The 20746-nt window shown below is 38.9% G+C and overlaps 1 protein-coding gene across 1 annotated transcript; it reads right to left on the bottom strand.

Moving 5' to 3' along the window:
- Positions 1–1274: 1274 nt before the first annotated feature.
- WDR1 (WD repeat domain 1) lies at positions 1275–20664 on the bottom strand. The gene is made up of 15 exons (XM_059470315.1): positions 20465–20664; positions 20091–20212; positions 16153–16243; positions 13210–13357; positions 11635–11815; positions 9720–9797; positions 8958–9038; positions 8606–8839; positions 7698–7785; positions 6669–6825; positions 5963–6050; positions 4857–4967; positions 4190–4363; positions 2951–3095; positions 1275–2662 (listed from the first exon to the last, which is right to left on the bottom strand). The coding sequence occupies exons 1-15, from the start codon at positions 20478–20480 to the stop codon at positions 2553–2555; spliced, it is 1824 nt and encodes a 607-aa protein (XP_059326298.1). The 5' UTR covers positions 20481–20664; the 3' UTR covers positions 1275–2552.
- Positions 20665–20746: the final 82 nt, after the last annotated feature.

Raw genomic sequence — 20746 nt, 5'->3', positions numbered from 1 at the left:
TTTCACTGTAAAGCAGGCAAACTGCCAGCCATGGTGAAGTGAATCCAGCTTTCCAGCAACTGCCAGGAGGAGCTCAAAAGCATGTTCATGTTTAAAACAGAAACCTTCAAGAATAAGAGGGATTGAGGAGCTATGTTTGAACAGGGCTTGAGCTAACATTAAAATACAACTCTTAAGACAGCAACATTTAAGGTGCTTTGAGGTTTTTGTAAGGTGTGGGGTTGGTTGTTGAGCCTGATTTTATATTGATGTCAAGTACGACCATTTCCTTTTGAAGTCACTACAATCTGTACAGACCATCCTGGCTTTTTTTCCTGCTTCTCTGTTTGAGGGCAGGCAAAGGGGTCTGAGTTTAGCACAAGACATTTGCAGTCCAGGGCAAACACAGGTAATGTAGGGGCCTGATTCAGAGCAGTACAGCCAGACTCCTTAAATCAGTTTGTGGTGTGTGTACACTGGAGCAACAATGAACCTGTGCTAAGGCATTTGGTCCAACAGCAGAATATACTTTCAGTTTTCTAGCAAGGATTTGCTAGCCAACTACAAAGACCATATTAGCTCTTATGGAATTAGAAGCTCAGGCCATATGCCAATAAACAAATCCAGTGGAAGCTGAAGCACGAGCAGCCACCTCACTGCCATCCAAGGCAGAGTTTCTGGAGCAGTACTACAAGGTCTTCGAGGAATCAAAAAAACAGCTCATCCTACACAGCACTTTTCAGGCATAGCATGCAAGCTCTGGTAACTGCTTAACTCCTCCTCCCTTCCCCCTTATAATTACTCAAATGACAGGGATTCAACTACACAGGAACCCACTGAGCAGTTCAATAGCAACTCTTCCAGATCAGACTCGGGAACAATGGAAGAATTGCCTCCTGCGCCAGTCCCTATACAACAGCAGAACAAGTTTTAGGGGCTAAACACTGAGAAAATCTTGCTCATTTGGATCTTAAACCAAATATCAAACACATCCTTTTCCAAAACTTCTCTTGTCCTTGCATTGTTAGTAAGAATAACGTGCCAAACTGCTAATAGAGAGACACAGTAACCACAAAGAAACTATGGTGCAGAATATCCCACTTCTTGGAAGAAAAAAAAAAAAAATCTATGTCAACTGTTCAACTGTAGATGTTGGTTTGCAGGCTAGGAGACATTCTGATCACCACTCCTAAAAAGAAATCAACTTTTTTTTTCCTTTTCAGAAGATGTTTCACCAACATTTCATTTTTGTAAGGCAATTTTTTTTTTCAGCAATTGAGCAATAGGCCACAGTATGAGAAGCAGCAAAAGCATTTTATTTGCTGTATAATTAGTGTCATTAGAAATATGATTGGTAAAAAAAACACGCGAGTCCACACAGAAAGGAAAGCTTAATAAAATCCAAAGACAACTGGAAAGGTGGTGGTGGTGGTAGAGACTTAGCAGAGAAAATTTTTTAAGTCTTCCAAGGTTCTAGACAGCAACAACTCTTTTTGGCCATCAGAGATGGTAACAAATCTTCCTACTACTTTGCATCAAGAGTGTCCTCCTCCACCCTTGTTGGACTGCTAGCTTCAAATCACTTAAACCTATTGTGGAGTGTGAGAAGGGAACTAAACACAACATCAGGATCTCTTCGCATGAGGTAATGCTTTCATGCAACTGTTCTGCACATGCAAAGGCATAAAACTCACCGAGCAAACACCATCTTCTCAAAAATCACTTCAAGTCATAACAACACTTCACTTTGTTTAATTCCTGTATTTCCCAAAAGGTGGTAGAAGTACTGCATTTTTTAAACAATAACATGCTTCTCCTTCAAACAGAAAATATCTTTAATCTTTAAAACAGAATGATTTCTTTTCTCTGACACTGAAATGACGACAGTCTTAATTCATGGAAGTAACAATTGTGTTTCTGAAGCAACAAGTTGCCACAATGATTATTTGTAAACATTATACCCACAACAGTAAGTACATTAAAATCCCACACTTCCACCTTAAAATAAACCACAAAGATTTGACATGAAATACGTAAAAAGTTTATTATGTATGTACCCCATCTTCTTATCTGGAGGAGAAAATCTGAGGCAACAGTTTGGTGCAGTATAGAGAAGCAAAGCAATATACAGTAGCTGCACACAGCTTGATTGGTTTCAGACCACAACTAAATACTCTTACTATGACTGTTAGTACAGAAATGTTCTGTAATTAGAAAAAATGAGAAGTATTACTCTCATGCTGTACAGTCTTACGTTTCTTGGTTAGAAAAGAACAACGGATTGAGTTTGAATCTTTCGCGCCTGAACCTTGCACACCAACTCGTTTGGCTGTTGCCTCTGGAATGTTCAGCACAAAGGTTAAGCTCCAGACATAATTTAAGTGCTTTTCATGTGCAAACTGTTATTCGCTAAAGCTTTCAAAGTACATTTAATTACAGATATGAACACCCTGTAAAGATATGAGGATATGACAGCAGACCCAGAGGCCAATACAGATTTTTTAAAAGAAATGCTATGTTCCACTGCAGTAGTTCTAGTCCCTGATTAGGTCCTTCCAAAGAGGGGGCTTATTTCAATTGTAGGAGATAGACCACTCTTTAACAGAAGCATCGTGGGATGTTGTTACCAGAGTATGTTCATCCAGCCACGCCAAGCCGCTGACATGATGTAGTCTGTGAGCATCTGTATCACAGTGCAAAGCAACAGAAAAGAGTTAGGAAGGCTGGCTTGATAAGGTAACTTCAGCACATTGCAAATATTATTTTTAGCTGGATCAAATACTACTGCTGGATTTTAAAAGTAACTACAAAAATAACAGAAGAACTCCAGCTAGTGTGGCTAGATAGAGATTAACAAAGGCTAAATTACATTTGGAACATTCAAAGCCTGCTTACCGTTAGTCTACAAAACGGTGCTGGATCTCAAGAACTACTAACAACTGTCCAAAGTAGCATGTTGAAGTAAACATACCTGGTATCTTGACTCTGGTCTCTGGATCACTCACAGTCCAAACATACACCATCATGTCCATGCCTCCAGAAGCAAAGTGTTCATTGTCTGGTGACCACGCAATGCAAACAACTTTTGCATGGTGTCCATAAAAGACATTATGCTCCTATTTGAAAATCAGAGAGACAAGGGTTATTCCAATAGTTAAATCTGCTTCAGGAAATCACTAGCTTTCAATGTGCAGCATCAGAACAAGCTACTGCAAGACTCCAGACAATGTACATCTCAGATGCAGATGGATGCACTAAGTAAACCAAGTGGTGACTTCATTTTATGTGATTTATTTAAATACTTAGTAGGCAAATAAAATACCAACCCCCTTTGTTAAAAAAACAAACCACTAAGACATTTTTCTATGAAAGCATGATATGTTAAGGGCAAATGTAATTTAGAGACTTCTAAAGTAATCCCATAGATGTTTCACAAGGAAAAATTATTTCAATTTTTACTTGGAAAATGAAATGGTTTTTGTAGAATGCCATCCTGGGTTTTTACTTCAGTGTTGTTTTAGTCAAAGTTTAAGGAGTTTACAGGCTGATATGCATTGACTGTTTGGGCTGAAAAGTGAAAATTGCCCATTTTTTGGTTTTTAGTTAAAAGACAGTAGATTGGCAGATAAAGCAAGAGTCCCTGTCCTAGCATGTCCCTTTCATATCTTAGTCCTTACCATGGAACTGTGTGCCTGAGCTAGCAGAATTTCATTGCCAATTCTGCTTTATTTATGTAATTGAATTTGATTGTATTGCATGATTCTTATCAAACTGAACCTACATTCTTGTCCATTTTACAAAAATGCACACAAATTCTCTAACAGATATATTTTGTTATTTCCTTCAAAAATCCCAAACTAACCAACTATGGTTCGGCAGATCCAAAGGTACTTTTTGTATTTAACTATGGCTAGCCTATGGAAATCCAGCTCCTTCCCTATCTTAACTATGCATTTGTTATTAGATGGATTTCAGTGCTTTCCCAGCAGCCAACCCATGCTGCACATTTCCTCAACTATTCTTACATCTGGAGGGTTCACATAGGCTGCTCTAAATACCAGTACTAGCCCAAAATAGCAGGTAAACAGACAGTCACAGAAACATCAAATTTCCATCAATGATTTACAATTAAGCAGCTACAACAGACTTAGACATGGGCTGTCAGTCTATTTGTTTTTAAACAAAGACAACTCTCCACAACAGTTCTTACCGCGTAGCCATCAGCAACACTAAAGACAGTGACAACTTTGTTTGCATCACAGACTGCAAGAAAGGCACCATCGTGAGAATATGCCAGGTCAGTAACAGGACCTTTCGCTTCCAAAGTCTTATCATCGCTTTTTAAAGAGGTTCCTTGGATTGAATACAAATGGACATTCCCATCCTGCAAATCAACAGCAAAGAAGGAGAAAAGGTAGAAGAATCATTTTACAATAGAAAGAGGAGTTCCTGAAAATTTTTTGCATTAATTCTGTCTGGAAGTGCTTATTTTAAGAAAAGGTTTAGATAACCTGTCATTTACACTGGTTACAATCCAAAGTGCGGAAATTAACCCATTTTCTATAATTTGCCAACTTCAAGAACACACTGGATAAAAATAATTTGGCAATTTCAAAACAGCAAATAAAGGAAAGAAGACTTAATTAATGAAAAAGTGAAATAGACTTTAGGTGACAATTAGGCAGATTAAGTCACAATTGTGGCAGAACCTAGGGTATGAAAGCCCAGGAACACCAAATACACACATATAAACAATACTGATGTTGTTACAAATTGTCACCTACCATTTCTCAACACAACACACCTACTATTATTAAATGCTTCTGTTACTGGCTCCAGTGTTCAAAGTAGTACAGATTTAGGAAATGCAACCTTACCGCTCCTCCCACTGCTGCTGTACTTCCTGTGGGGTGGATGGCTACAGCTTCTGGCTCATAGCCCAGGTCATCAATTGCAAAGCATTTTTTCTTATCTTTCATCAAGACAATCTGCAAGCAGAAAACCAGAAACTAAGACTCCTTTTCAAAGTACCTAATATAAAACTATTACTTTACTAATAGTAAGTGACACAAATTTCCTCTAGTTACTCAGATGTTTATTGTAGTCTCATCTTAAGGGAACAGTTTCGTTCTTAAAAGAAATTGGAGAAATGCCTACATGTGGTGACTAACTAATCTGCTGTACTGCAGTACTTGTGTGTTCTAAACTACACACAACTGTAATTTAGTGTAGGGCATTCTCCACTGCCTTCAGCTTTGCTTCACTTAGTTTGAATGTGAAATAAGCATGGACAAACCAGTATTTTTAGCAATGCTTACTCCCTTCCTTGTTCATTGTTAAAGGGAGGGAGGCAGGACCAAATTAGTAGCAAGTTAATGCTGCAGTCTTAAACCTTAAAGGCTATTTCCTATCCAGTTCTATGCTATGGTATTAACTCACATGAAAACAGGTTTGGACAACACCATCAAATGTTACAAACACAAAACCAGGACCCATGCAGAAAGCATAAATTATTAGAAGTTAATAATGTTTTGATATAAGAGAGCCTCAGTGCAATGTCTCAGTTTACTGTGATCTGCATACTAGTGGCACAGGAGCTAAAGCTGCTTATGCTATACAACAACAGTAGTTAATTGGATTAATTGCAAAAAAATAAAATGCAGGATAAAAACATCCTTTTGCCAAAACTGTGTCACTGAACAGATCTGGCATGAGTGTGATTCTGAGGTTTAACCTTCCAGGACAAAGCTGTATTGATAACAATGCATCCACAGATGCATCCACACTTTCTGAAATTTAAATATGAAATAGGTCAGGATGCAGGGACAAGGGTTATCAAGTATCCTGCTGAATTATGTTCCCTATAGGTCCTATTAGGAAATTCTGCAGATGTGCAAGGTAATCCCACATGAAATAGTTAAGTGTAAGCATACATGGCATTATTAACACAGCAATAGCTCATAATCCAAATGGTAATACTCACTTGTCCAATGCATAAAACTACAGTATAGCCACCAGGACCCACAGCTAAACATTTTGGTTGAACATCCATTTTCACAGCATCCTGGCCACTGGATAAGGATGTGCCAAGGTGAAGAAGCAGAAAAGACAGAGCAGGAAGAAATTATTCCATGTCTACCATTATTTTAAATTGCCCATTCAAATAATCATCCACTAATCATCAAGAACATGCATAACTTAATTTTCTTATCTACTAATCAGCAAAAGTTTCCTATTGCTTTGTGTTTGAAACTTTACTATCTTGATCAGGTAGTACACCTTTGAAATGAAAGTCAATGTTACTATACTACAGTTTAATTTTTAAACTAACTAAATTATCTTAACAGGATTCTTTATATTCTGGTTTCCATGAAGAAACAGTGTCCCACTCCTCCTAAACACATTTATCTCCACTACCCCAAAGCAAATACCCTTCCAAAGCCCTTACGTCACCCAATACAAGACAAGTCTCCATTTAACCCATGGAAGGGATAAAACAAATTGAAAAGCCTAGGATGCATTTCTCATTGTCAGAAAAAGCACAAGGTTGGTACAGTAATCATTTCTACAAGTTTCCATGGTAACATAAAACCTAAATAAACTCCAGCATTTCTATTTACCATATAAAATCAACAGCACTCTTGCTGTAAAACAATTCTAGTGCAATAAAAGGCCACACTTTAACTAACCTGTAATCTCTGTTGCTAAGGTTGGTGTAGCGCACAGTGTCATCCATACTGCAGGTGACCAGCTGGTCCATTTCATCCACTGCCATTCTAGAAACCTGATTTGTGTGGCCTTTCCCAGAAAAGCCATCATTCTCTCCAGTTTCAGAATCCCAATAATGTGCATAATGGAATTAAGGAACATTTGAAGATACTGGTGCAGTCAGATTCCACACCATAAAAAGTTACATAATTGAGAGAACAGCTAAGGTTAGAAGGGACCTCTTGAGATTTAGTCCAACCTGCTGCTCTAATTGGTGTCAGCTACAATAGGCTGCAGGACTCTGTAAGGTTTTGGGATCTCTAAGGATGGAGACTCTATAAGCTCCATGGGCAACCTTATAATATTTATTAAGTGAAACTCTGATGTTCTGTAGCAAGCTAAATGACCTGCCACAGATGGCAGCAAATACTGGAGTAATTAGCATTAGTTCTCAGACTAGAAAATACTTTTTAAAGAATTTTAGATAGAAGCCCTTGCAACACTGGCTTTCCCTCATGTTATACGGTAACATCATGTGAACTAGTCACACTGTATTACAAGTCTGAAAAGAAACAGGACGTATATTTATAGGAGCTTGTCCCAACATGACACCATTTTAAAGGCAGGAAAAAGGACTGTAGCTTTAACTATAAGCTTCAGAATGCTGGAAATATAACTTTCTGCATATTTATCATAAGTGGAAAATATGTATTGCTGTTTCTTGATGTTCAAGAGGCTAATTTATATATTTACTTGCTTCTCCATACTATCAAGCTACCTATCATGAAGAAGCAACAACTGAAAATTAAGAGCTGGCTTATATTTAGCAGGAAAGCATGAAGGCAGGTATTAAAATGGGTATTAGGGGAAAGCAAAATAAACTTTAGACAAAGTATTCACTTGTGTCCAATAAACTTTGTCTTTGGCAAAGCTTTTTTTTTTTTCACCTCTCCTAATGAGCTCTCTCTGACTGAGACTAGAAAAAAGTACCAGTATCATTCAAAGGATATTAATATGACCATCATTACTTCCAGAGTAAATATAGGATTTTCCACCATTTTTGTGCACCGTAAGACACTGAATTGATTTACTATGACCCTGTGAATGGAACATAAATTATTACTGATGAGCAATTTTTAACACATACATACACCTATTCGAGAAGAATGACAGGTTATTCAGAAAACAACATGCTATTGACAAGCATAAAAAGTCACCCAGTATAAAAACCACTATTCCACAGTCATTTAACTGTTCTAGCACTGCTATTGCTATGTCCTTGATGAGAAACAATAAGCACCATGGATGTCCTTATTAGCCTGATGAGCCAAAATACTTTCATAGCCTTTTCATCACTGCTTTTCAGGCACTTTATGATTCAGGGAAGAGGACTAAATATGGTCATGTACCCACACCAACTTCCAGAATTATAGTAGTGATGGCAAAAATCTGGGACATTGTTTCTAGTTCATGTAAAAATGTAAGTTCCCATGAGAGAGAGTCTAGTGTCAGTGAACTCTTTAAATCCTAAAATTAAAGTTCAATTGCATGGTAACCCTAATCACCTTGTCCACAATACACTAGTTCTGGGATAATAAGACATCTCTGGTAGTTTTCTATCTATGCTGCATTTCTTTTCTCATCTCAAGAATGCTTAAAAGCTGCAACAAAAGGTAAGTCGATAACATTAATTAAAATGAAATAATCAGTCTGGGTATGTGCATAAAGCACAGAGCCACCCATGTAAAGAGTAACTTCTTGATTCAAGAAACAGTCACATACAGCTCATTTGGCAATGCTAATTAAACAAAGCTACTTTTCAATAGCTACTTTACATAGCTTACAATTCCATCTTTACTGCTTCAATCACTGAGTCATTTATTGCAGAAACTCATGCAGTAAGAGAACTTTAACCTACCTTTATGACACGTAAAGGCTTATTTGGATTGTTCTTGTCCAAATAATTGATATAGCCAGACAGGGAGATAGTCAGTAAATGGTCTTTCTGCCACAAGCAACCCAGCTGCTGATCCAACACGTTTGATCCCATGTTAAAAGTATTTACAATAGAATTAGCACCAACATCCCAGATTTTAGCAGTTTTATCTCCAGAAGCAGAAAGCAACTGACTGCTGTCAGGGCTCCAACTAATCTGTAAGAACAAATGTCACCACAAGACAGTAAATGCATTTCTTAATCCAAGACTTTGCAGTTCATTAACTGGGTAATGAAACACTATACATCATCTGCACAAATGAAGTGATACTTACAGCATAAATACCTCCATCATGTGCTTTGCCTCCACCAAGAGCACACACTTTCTCTCCAGTCTTCCCATCATAGACAAAAATCTTAAAAGAGCACAAAGACATACAACTTAAAGGGAAAAGCAGTAATAGATAAAACCCCAAGACAGTATCTGATATTTTGATACACTAGAGTCCTTCTTAAGGAGAGGCAAAAGCCATGTGTGCACTGAATAATTAAGACTAAATAATTGAGATGAAAATTGTAAATAATCACAGCAAGTCCCCTATACTTTGGATCCAGACATTTGAAATTCTGGAAAATGTTACAGTTTTGACTCCTACTGTGATGGCAGCTGCTTAGCACTTCTGTCATGGGAGTCCATCCTCTGAGAAGGACAAGCTACCTATGGTAAAAGAGTCATTGTCAACCGGCCCTTATCAGTAGGGAGTACACATGGAGCTGGGCTGCTATCTATGAATTCACCATTTCAGCTAGACCTCTCGGGATCATAACATACCTATTCCAAAAGTCCAACATATTCCTGCCAAAATAACTTGCAAGAGGATGCTAGGGAGATGGACTGGGAAAAAAACCCAAGTAAAAATAGTCTGGTTATTACCATTTATCAGTTATTACAGATTTTCAGGAGGATAGTTAAAAGTTTCAACTTGTGACATAAAAAAGAAGCAACATGGGTTTTACAATACTAATCTTATTCCCAAAATGCACAAGAAAATCTTCTCATGCTAAAATCAGTTCTAATGGAGTTCCTTGTGTTTTACCTGCCCATCTGCACTAGCTGTAGCAAATCTGTTCCCATCAGGAGAAAATCTCACACAGTTCACAAACCGTGTATGGTCCTGTAGAAAAAAAGTAAGAATCAGCAAACAAAAAGAGAAGAGACCATTTTTAAATAGAAGACAATCTACAACAATGAAGTTCTCTTACATGTGAACCATAAATTAGCTGTGTAGGAAATGTTTGCTGTAGAGAATTGCCACGAGGCAAGTTTAGGCTCTATCTGAAGAGAATCATGGGGCCAAGAACAGTCCAGGAAAGACTGTGACATGATTACTGCTGTAGTTAACACAACTCAGTGCATACCAGAAGAATGATTACCCAGTTTCAGGGATAAGCAGTGAAAAAAGTCAGATGCAGCCTACAAACATGAGATTCTTCCCCAGTGGTGACTGATTTCTTCTGCAACATTCCTCAGATTTCAACTCTCGCTTCATTGCACAGTGATTTTATACACACAAAAGTATTATATCCTTCTTATTGCAAAAGAAAAAAAAGCACAGGCATGAGGAATAAGTTACTATTTTACTAAAATTCCATTCCTGGAAGATTGCATTAGTGGTAGTTCTGTGAAGTAATAAGGCAAGACTGATGTACGCTCCCCAAATAGACTATTTACAAGTAGGAGACTATTCAAACCACGCAAACTAAAAAACACACGTTAAATAGGGAAGCACCACAATGAGGCCAAAGCTCCCATGCAGAGAGATTTGGGAGACTATTTTTAGTAATATGGAAGGCAGGTTCTAACCTACTTTCACCAACTACACCTTTTTTCCCCCGATGATACTGCAGGCTAATTTAAACCATGTAAGAGCCCATACCAGAATCCCATATATCAAACCAAATATCACTTTAAAAGGAAGACTGCATCACATACCAGTCTAAGCAGCACTGGTAAGCAATTTGGACTTCAGAGTTCTAAAAGAACCAGCTTAGCAAAATGCAAGTATCAGCTTAAGTTCAGAAATATATTAGGCAACTACATCATTTCATTGGATCGTAGAGCTCAAAACAATTCCTTTTCTAGAACTGGAATGGAATCCTTACTAAAGTCAGCATATGAAGACTACTCAAGGCTCATGTGTAAGAAAATAAAAGGCCTACTACACCGTTTTTAAAACTAAAATACAAACTCAACATTTTCAATTGACTACTGCAATAACATCCAACATCTTTACAACATTTTTTTTTGCAGCAAGAGGTCTCCTGACATCCAAACAGCTGCAGAAGCTTACGGCTTTTTATTTTCCTTGGCCTTAAGCAACAATGAATACCTTCACTGCAATAGTTCCAGCCTTTGTTTCATGTAAGAGATTGTAACAAATAGAGTAAGAAACAAAGTTAAAAGGAACATGGAAACACAAAACTGACCACAGAAGTTACATATCCATTCCATGAATTAGAAATCCAGTTATGCTTTCAAACATCTACATTCACCCTTTCTAAGTGGCCCTGGGATTTCAGATTTGAGCACTCTATCAGATTGGAAAATTACATTCAAATCACCACATTTCTTGAATCCTGCACCTTGGAAAGCTTCAAGAAATTCTACACATCTGCACTGGGAAACAGAGCTCTGAAAGCATCAACAGAGCCAACGAAACAGCCTACTTCACCTCTTCCATAGTTTAGTGACAATGAAAAAAGAATATTGGAAAAACTGTTTCAGGTTCTCTTTTCAACCAACCATTTATTTTGGTTTTCTTGGCCTGAGACGAACTATTTTACGAAGCATGTAATATTTAGTTATATGTGGCTTTAAAAAGCCACTTGACATCAGCTATGCTTCAAAGTGGGGAACTGAGAACTTCTCTTATAACAGCTAGCTGTGATACTAACTGCAAACTTGGTGGAAACTGCACAGTTTAAGGGAGACACATCTAAACTTCAACTCACACTCAGTGTAAACTTGAACTTGAAAGGCGGTCCCTCGAAGAAGGCAGCGCAGTTGTCATCGCTGCCCGTTGCCAGCCGATATGGTCTCGTTTGCTTCATGTCCACACTGTTGATCACTTTATTATGCCCAGTAATCTCACCAACAGAAGAGCCACTATCCCACAGGAACACTGCTCCAAATCTAGTGAGAAAAGCACACAATAAATACAATTCATAAAAGTTACACGTAGATTAACTCCTTGAACATCTGCAAGCTGCAGATTTGAGTGCACTCAAAGAAAAGAAATTAGGTCATCTCATTAATCTCATGCAAGCGCATCATAGTTCCCTGAAGGCTATTTGAGATCTTGCTGGTAAGAGATTCTAATCTTCAATAGGAGACATTTGTTGAAGGGGACAATCAGGTTTTGCATATAAAGCTTCTAAAATTGGGAGATCCAATGCATATTCCTCACTAAGACTGTTGGTTTATAAAAGAAAGCAGTAAATTATTCCATCTGCCTAGCCACAACACAGACTGCAGAAAGCTGGGATAACAATGACATTGGATCACAGTTATCTGACTATTTAGCCTAGATTGGGTACCATCACTTTTAAAACTCTTCTTCCTTAAACCTTTAAGCTATAATATAATACGTAAAAGCCTTCTTGACAGTTCTTGCCTTAAATCACTTAAAAAAAAAAACCCAGTATAATCAATACTGAGGCACTAAAGCACCAGAGCATTGCTATTTGAAAGGCCTTCTTTAGAATCCTGTCAACAATATTCTAGATTGAAAGTGCATTCACCTAATAGGAAGCTGGCCATGTTTTTGAAGAAGGAGAGCAAACTCACATTGTATCTACCCACAGGGCAATGAGGCAGAGGGAGCAATGGAGGACAAAGAGTCTCTTTGAAGGACACAGTACATGACAGGGATTAAAGAATGGTGCAGGAGACTAGGGAACAGCACCACATGATATTTTTCAGCCCTTTAGGCATAAGACTACCTGGTCTGGATTCTGCTTTAAAAGTTCTGACAGTCTTTGAACATTAAATGGAGGACTCAAACCTAAATCAGCATCTCATTTAGTCAGGTAAAGGACAACTGCTTGTTGTCCTTTCATTAAACTACCACAATAAAACCTAAAAATACAGACATGTTACCAAAGTAGAAAATTCAGATACTTTTTAACTCTTAATCAATTGAATAAGACTATGAGTCCAATAAGTGAAGGAAGAGGGAATAATATTGTTTTCCCATTCCTGCTCTATCAGAATTTGACAAAAAAATCCACCAAACAGCTATCCTTGAAAGTAATACCCACCCACCTCTAAGAAACAAGTCCCATACAATTTTTAAACTAATCAATTGTAACAGAATTGTATTTTTCAACTAATTTAAAGCTGTCAAAAACTAGGGAAAGAAAATATCATTGCAGAACAGCACAACTTGAAGTCAAGACAGGGAAAAAGCACTGACTTCATTCCATTGAAGAATTAAAAGTTTTCTGCAAGGATGTTAGGATGCAGAGGTTTACAGTAAATTCATGTATGTATGTATAAAAACACACTAACACAAAAGAACTACTCACTTTTCCCTTCCTTCTCCAACAACAGCAATTCTCTTGCTATCTTCAGTCCATGCAAGGTCCTTTATTTTTCCTGCAAATGGCTGATACTCATACTTCAGTAGGTGTTCCTTCTGTGTAGTATCCCAGATTCTCAGCTTTCCAGAGACATCTACCATAATAAAACAGAATATAACTATTGTTCCAGCATGACTCAGTCACATGACTCATCAATCTGCCAGAGTAGAGATTTTCAGCTACACTGAAGACTTGTACTAGAGACCTACTACCTTATCCCATTACAACTACTACAAATCTCTTTATTTAGGAATGCTGAAGACTATATCCATTTCAATAAATTAGGTTTTTAAGCAGGTATTACGATTCAAGCCACACAGCACCAAATACAACAGACTCAGAAAGCATTTGCAAACAAATGAAAAAACTGCACAGTAAGAGAGCAGGAACTTTAATATTATCAGCTGGTATGTGCTAAGTATCTGTTACACAAAGAAGAAGCCAGCCCAGCCCCCTGCCCAGCAGCCACAACACAGCTCAGTGACCCTTCACTGGGAAGTAAGCCACCCTACACCTACAAGGGATAAGTACAGTGGACAGTGGTTGATGCACTACAATTTGTAGCTTCAAAGGAGACCTGCTTTGCATATGGCATATGTAATGTACAAAGAGATTTCTGCCCACAGAACTCAATTCATGCACATCAGTGTACTTTTCCTGTACAGAAGCATGTACACACTTAATGGTGTGGATGCCTGCACTATCTGGAATACTAGACAGGAATGCAACAGAATATTCAGGAACAGTAATGTCAAAAGCAGCAGACGTGGCACAAGCAGTTAACAATTTAAGACTTGAGATAATGAAAGCTCCCTGGGTCACTGTTTCCACTGAGTATTGTAAAACCCAAGAGCTATTCAGAGCAATTACTGTGGTGCAGGATTGCCAGGATTGTAACCGGAGGAATTGTTCTATACACAGACAAATTCACACATCTCTAATGAAACCCACACAGCAAAGTCTGTGTGTATTGTACCCTTCGAAAAAGCCACTGTTTCAGAATAAACCACGTGCTAAAATATGCATCTTTCACCTCAGCAGAATGCTTCAACTCTGTTCACCATTTAGTGGTGCATCCTTACAATTCAATTTAAACATACAATCATCCTGCATATCTTTCAGACCTGGTCATAGACTTATCATCACTTCTGCTAAAAGGACAGATTCAGAACTTTATAAAGAGAATTTGTTATTGAAGCAGAACTTTAATGTGGACTTTACAATCTAATTATTTTCTCCATCGATAAACAGATAAGACACAGAGCTTTAACTTTGCAGTATATCCCATTATTACATCTGCTATGACTGCAATAAGAGAAATTACCATAAAAGCCAAAAGCATAATGCCAAAGGTCTGTCTCATGAAGCATTAATGCAAGCTGCATGGCTAATGCAGATTTATAGACAGAGAAATGAATCTTACATGTTATACTTAGAAACAGCTTAAACAGCCTGGTCATCTATCTTCAGACCCCATGCTCAGCAGTATCACAAAACTATTTATAAATGACACACAGAAGATGCTTTTTAAGGGAAATACTGCAACCTAAACTCTTTCACTTGGGTAGGACAAAAATTAACCAAATACTTCCCTAGCACAGTATCTATTACTGTTCTTTTACAAAGGACTGGAAATCTAAAAGACTACAAGAAAAAATTAGATAGTTATTCTGAGTATTAAGTGCTGCACAAACCTAGAGCACCAAGTTTGTAGAATACAGAATGCAAACTGGATTTTAAGAGGGTATTCAATTTGACACATGGTCCACACACATGACTGAGCCAAGAAAATCCTGGCTGTGGTCCCTTTCAGACAAGAATGTGAGAAAAAGGGAAAAAAAAACAACTCTTCTATCAGTGTTCTTAAAGGTTCCCCAGTATTCCAAACATACTTAGAAAATATCAGAAAGCTATATTAGAATTTCTGAAACCAAGAAGGACAGGACATTTTACACTTAAAAAAATACAGTTCCCTTGAAATTGCTGAAAGTGAAACTTCCATTCTAAGATCTTAGCAGGAATCTGTGCTTCATTTCCAAGAGGCTCATATTCTGAATCTTTTCTTTTCAGATATATTACTTTAAAAATATATCTATTTGGGCACATTACTTGCTTCCGAAGCACTTTTAATTGACTATGGTAAGCACTAAAAATCTATATTTTAGCTGCAAGTCTTTGAAAGAAATACAAGTTACAGTATTGTATTTATCAATATTCTTCACTGTATACCACTCCTGAAAAAGATATCAATTATTTGATGCAAGCTTCTATTAAAGGTTTGTTCAGTTCTTAGGTAGTCAAAAACTCCTAAAATACAGGAAATTCACACTGGAAAAATTCATGTTACACATCCTCAGACTATTGATTCATATACATTACATGAAAACTGACACTCTGCCTCTTTCACTGCTAACTTGCCAAGGAAAGCTTTTTTAGATCATGCTAAAAAGTAAAAGTCATAAATGTTGCCAAGTTTGGTCAGGGAGAAGGGAAAAAAACTGAGTACACACTGTTTTAGAATCCCTCTCCTGCCTAGAAAGTATCAAAGTTTATTAACATCACAAACAATAATCCTGTATTTCAGAAATAACTTTTCACTCTGTTGCATTTACCCAAGTCTTCATCACACTAGGTATTTAGGGTTCATTTCCAGGTTCTTTATTGAAATACCACATTTTAAAAAGACCAAGAATGTCATTAAGCTCACTGAGAAAGAGGTTAGAGGAACAAGGACAGAAATCATTCCTCCTCCAAAGACATGCACCTAAGTCCACCAAAGCACATCCCCTTGACTGTATTTTCCACAAACACACATGAAGTGCTACTGTGGTTTTGCCAGTGACTTTAACAGCTCTGTCCACACACGTCTCATGCACATGGATACTTTACCTCCAGATGCTATGTAGAATCCACTAGGAGCATACTTGGCAACTACAACCTGGTGGGCATGCTCAGTGTAGATATCAGCAATTGCAGGATTCTATTTTAAAGGAAAAAAACAAGAGTTACAAAGTTGTACTTCCTCATTTTCAAAGGAAAAAAGTCAGAAATTCAACAATAAACTCAAAATTCCTCCCTGCACTCCTTTCTCTCAAACTCTGCCTTCCAGCTTAAATTGAGTAACTGTTTAAAAGTGAGAAGTGCAGTACACATTGCAGAACACTGCTGGTACCACTGAAGCAACACACTACTTTCTAGCAACTGACACAAAAAAGGATTTCCTCTTAGGGAAGTTTGAAGTGCTGGGACCCTTTCTTCTCCAATACCTGCCAAACAGTAGAAAAACACTCTCCAAAATAACAGGCCAAGCATCAGCTCTTTTTTTAGAGCTAGCCCAGGGATAAAGCAGTTAGTCAAGTAGAATACTAAATAGGAGCTGTGCTTTGCAAGATACATCTAAAATTCTACTGTAGTCAAGCATGAAACTTAAGCCTGCAGTCAACCACAACACATGGCTGTTAATCATCACCATGTACCCAAAATCACTCACTAACCAATGAGATGTGCTAGGCTTGCTCTTGCTTGATAACTATAACCTGCTTAAAAGCCAGAAGACCTGGTATCAAGAGTTGTACAGGAATCTTGAAAGAAATTCACTGTGACTCCATCATAATTTTATCTTTCCAGTCTAAATTATGTTTTCAGACATAATATTTCAGGTATTTCAGGATGGACAACAAAATGAACTCTGTGTCTCAGCAAATCAATAGTGTTATACAGAGGCACCAAACAAACCAAAAAAAAGAATGACATCAAGGCAAAAAACTGCTTTCATATTAGTTGTATAAAAAAGTCATCCTGCACTCCTCTCAATTACAGTGTATACACGCTACAATAGTAATACACTACTCTTTAGAAATATTTTTCTACCATTTAACAGGCTTGCTCCAGCTCCAGAAACTTGACTCATATGATCAAAACAAAATTCCACTTTAACTGCTATAATTAATACAGATCTATTCAATTGAACCAGAAAACCACCTGATGTTATGGTATGACTCAGCCATCCAATGAGGAAAAACTAAAACACCCGCTCTGTGTTAGAAAGCAGCCTCCTGCTCACAAGAGTTCTTGCTGCTGCAGTACTGTTACATCTCAGGAGACAGAATTCAGCTTGCTCATGCAAAAAGGAACCCTTTTTCATTCCTGCTTTTATGCATTGCTTGAGTGCATTACAGCTCTACTTAAGTCACGACCATCTGCGCTTACAGCATGCACATCCCTCTTCATTCTGTGTCCAACTGGATTTCATCTGAGCAAGACAAGATAATGTTTTCCCTATTCTATATCTGCATCACTACATGGTCAGGGAGCTCAAATCCCACTGCATGTTGTTATTAATGGCATGGTAGGTGCTATTTTACAGCAAGATTCTCCAAGAGCCCAGGAAACTAAGCTGAGAGACTAACTTAAAGGGTTACATGAAAGATAAAGACCCAAATTTAAGATATGGTAGATAAGATTCCAGAAACCAGGCAGTAAGTCAGGGCTGTCAAATTGAACATTATTTATTCAATAGTATTATTTCTGCTTGTAAAGTCAGTTTTCTAACTTTCATGTTTTTTGTATCAGGCCCAACCCTCAAAAAAACACTTCTAAAAAGATATTTAAGGAGAAAATTATAGTGTGAGCTGAGACAAATGTAGTACCTAGATTAAACCAGCAGCAAGCTTATGTGGCTTATGTCAAACACTGAAACCAGAGCCACATATGAAAGTGAGCAGTTTCAGTTCCAAGCTTCAAAGTAGTGTTAGACTCTTTAAGATAAAATATTAATGAAGTATGAAACCTTAAAAAATATCACTACTCTTTCTCACAGAGCTATTCCAGCACTGCTCCAGAACTACTTGTTAAAGGAAGTCTCTAGATCATGCTCAGAGATCAAGCATTAACCCTGAATGCTATATTCATCTGATTAGCTAATGCTAGATAGCTTTAGACTTAAGGAGAAAGGTGATCACTGCATTTTGATGACCCGTTTGTTTGTTTTTTTTTTTTAATTAGAGCACAACCATCCTACTGGAGAACTGCTCATGGAGGGACTACACACAGACTTCCCCCAGCACATAATTTCGTAGCTGCAAACTATTAGAGGCTTCTATATGGTGCAAAGAAGGTGCAGCTCTCAACTGAGAGTGGACACACTTGCAAGTCCAAACTGCAACATTCTCCAGCACAAAAGCGGTATAACAAGGGTTGGTCAGTTTTTGTTACTGGTACAATATATTCTGTAGTCACCTGTCAATTATTAACAGTAGCAAACTCCTCTTGTCACTTGGGTAAATGTGCCTATCAGCATGAACTGCACCATAAAACCAAGGATTCGTGACTTCCATTCTCACCTTCCCTTGAGGGTTTCAACAGCTTGAATTTGAATTCCCACAATCCCACCTTGCCTGTTCTCAGGTCACCGTGTCCCCTACACCCCCCAGCTCACATTTGGACTGGGCTAATCCTCAGTGAGCTGATTCAGGTAAAGCAAATTGCTTTCTTCCGATTTAACCTCCAAAGCAGGGTCAGGAGAGCATTAATGACAGTACAAGGGAGAAGGTCAGCATTCACGACTTGGTCAGAAACTGTAACGTAAGCAGAGTGGCTCTTCCCTCTTCTCTCATCACACTGTGTGCCATTACAGGGTTTAACTGGGGCTTCTGGTTTCAGAAACTCGAACTTTTCTTGATACCGAGAGCAAAACACGATTACAAAGACATTACAGCGACACACTGAAACCAGAGTGCAAGCTTACTTTTGGTTTTAAGTGGATGAATTTAAAACTGATAGCAATCAAGAAATCTGTAAGGAATTAAGCTATTAGCAGCACTTATCTATTATGGCATGACAATGAAGAAATGTCTGAATTTAGTGGGGATGATGAGACAAAACAGGGAAACGGCTCAATTTACAAAGGTGATTTACAGGAGCAGCCATAAACAAATCCATTGTTGTGGAGACCTAGAAATTCCAGAGGTATGTCCTGCCCCTCCCCCTGCAGCCCTTCCTGCTGCAGGCCAAATCTGCAATAGGAAAGCAAAACTAGGGGAGAATTTGATTTCTAAAGAACAAGCAATCTCTTTGAAATATTTATGTTTAAAAACCAGTAGCAAGACAATGGCCTAAACAAGCAACAATTCCTCCATGCTTTTCAAAGGGATGTCATCTTTGAAAAGAAATCATTCAAATAACTCTCTAAACATTTCTCTAGTTAGCATCACAGAAAAAAACCAAACCCAAACCTCCACACTACTGAAAACATTAACTGGGGCATTCTAACATATAATCGATGAGCAAAATCCCCTGTGAGCAGTGCTGAGAACTTGCACCCAGCTTGTCATGGAGTCCAGCAAGTCATAACTGTTTGGATTCCTGGAGTTGGGGCTGGGCGGAGGGAAGAAGCTGAAGAATAACACGTTTAAAGATACAGGTTTGCAAGTATTTACACGCTTCTCTGACAGCATAAGGGCCCCGAACAGCAAAGAGGGAAGAGTTAATTTATTAGGCAAACACAACACTCAACTTCATAATAACGATACCTAAGAAGATAAACAGGGCCAACCAGAACATACCAGTCTCTCATCTCTTAAGTCCTATGGGAAGAGGGAAAGAACTGCACATTTTGCAGAGATTTTCTACATGTTTTTACAGTCGCTGCCTATGGTTTTATGCCTGAGTCATGCACTCATTCCCCCGCTGCTGATCACGGATCTGTGACCTCGATTGAAATCGCCAAGACTGAATGAAGCACAGGCTGTTAAAGGAGGCGCAGGGAGACAAAATGAAACTTAGCGAAAGCTCCACACTAGAAAACAAAATAAATCAAGATACATTACATCAATGTTCCTGATGACGACACATTTTCCATTGGTGTAAAGAAAATTGTTGCCCTTAGGATCACCTCCAATAATTTTGGAAACGCCTCGTTCAACCTGTGGAAGGCTGGCGAACACTTTTTCTACAGGAAAATAAAAGGAAAAAGGAGATAAAAAAATTAATTTTTAAAAAATCAAAATAAAAGGAAGGCGCTTCATGCCTCCCCGCCACCGGCACACGCCCTGCCGTGCCGGCGGCCGCCGTCACTTGTTGCTGCCAGCGGGCAGCGAGGCACCGCCGGCTCCGCGCCATCCCGCGGGGCCGCGCCAGGCTGCGCAGCCCGCGGGGCTCCCCGTGCCCGTCACCGCGCCCGCCCGGCGCCCCCGCAGCTTACTGATCTCGTACGGCATCTTCGCCCACGGGTAGTGGCGGCGGCAGCGGCGGCAGGCTCGGGCAGGGAAGGGCGGCGGGCGCGGCCGGGCCGGGCTCTGAGGCTCCGCTGCCGCCGCTCAGCCCCGCTCGGCCCCGCGGCGCGAACCAGGAAGCGCCCGCGCCGCGCGCCGCTCTCCGCTGCCTTTGACCATATATAGTCAACTCTGCTCGCGCCGCGCCGCTCCCCGCCAGCCCGCGCCGCGCGCCCTCCCCCGGAAATGCCGTGGGCTCGGCCGGGCCCGGC

The sequence above is a fragment of the Ammospiza nelsoni genome, chromosome 4 (assembly GCF_027579445.1).
Source record: "Ammospiza nelsoni isolate bAmmNel1 chromosome 4, bAmmNel1.pri, whole genome shotgun sequence".
Lineage (NCBI taxonomy): Eukaryota > Metazoa > Chordata > Aves > Passeriformes > Passerellidae > Ammospiza > Ammospiza nelsoni.
This window is presented reverse-complemented; position numbering and strand designations above follow the sequence as displayed.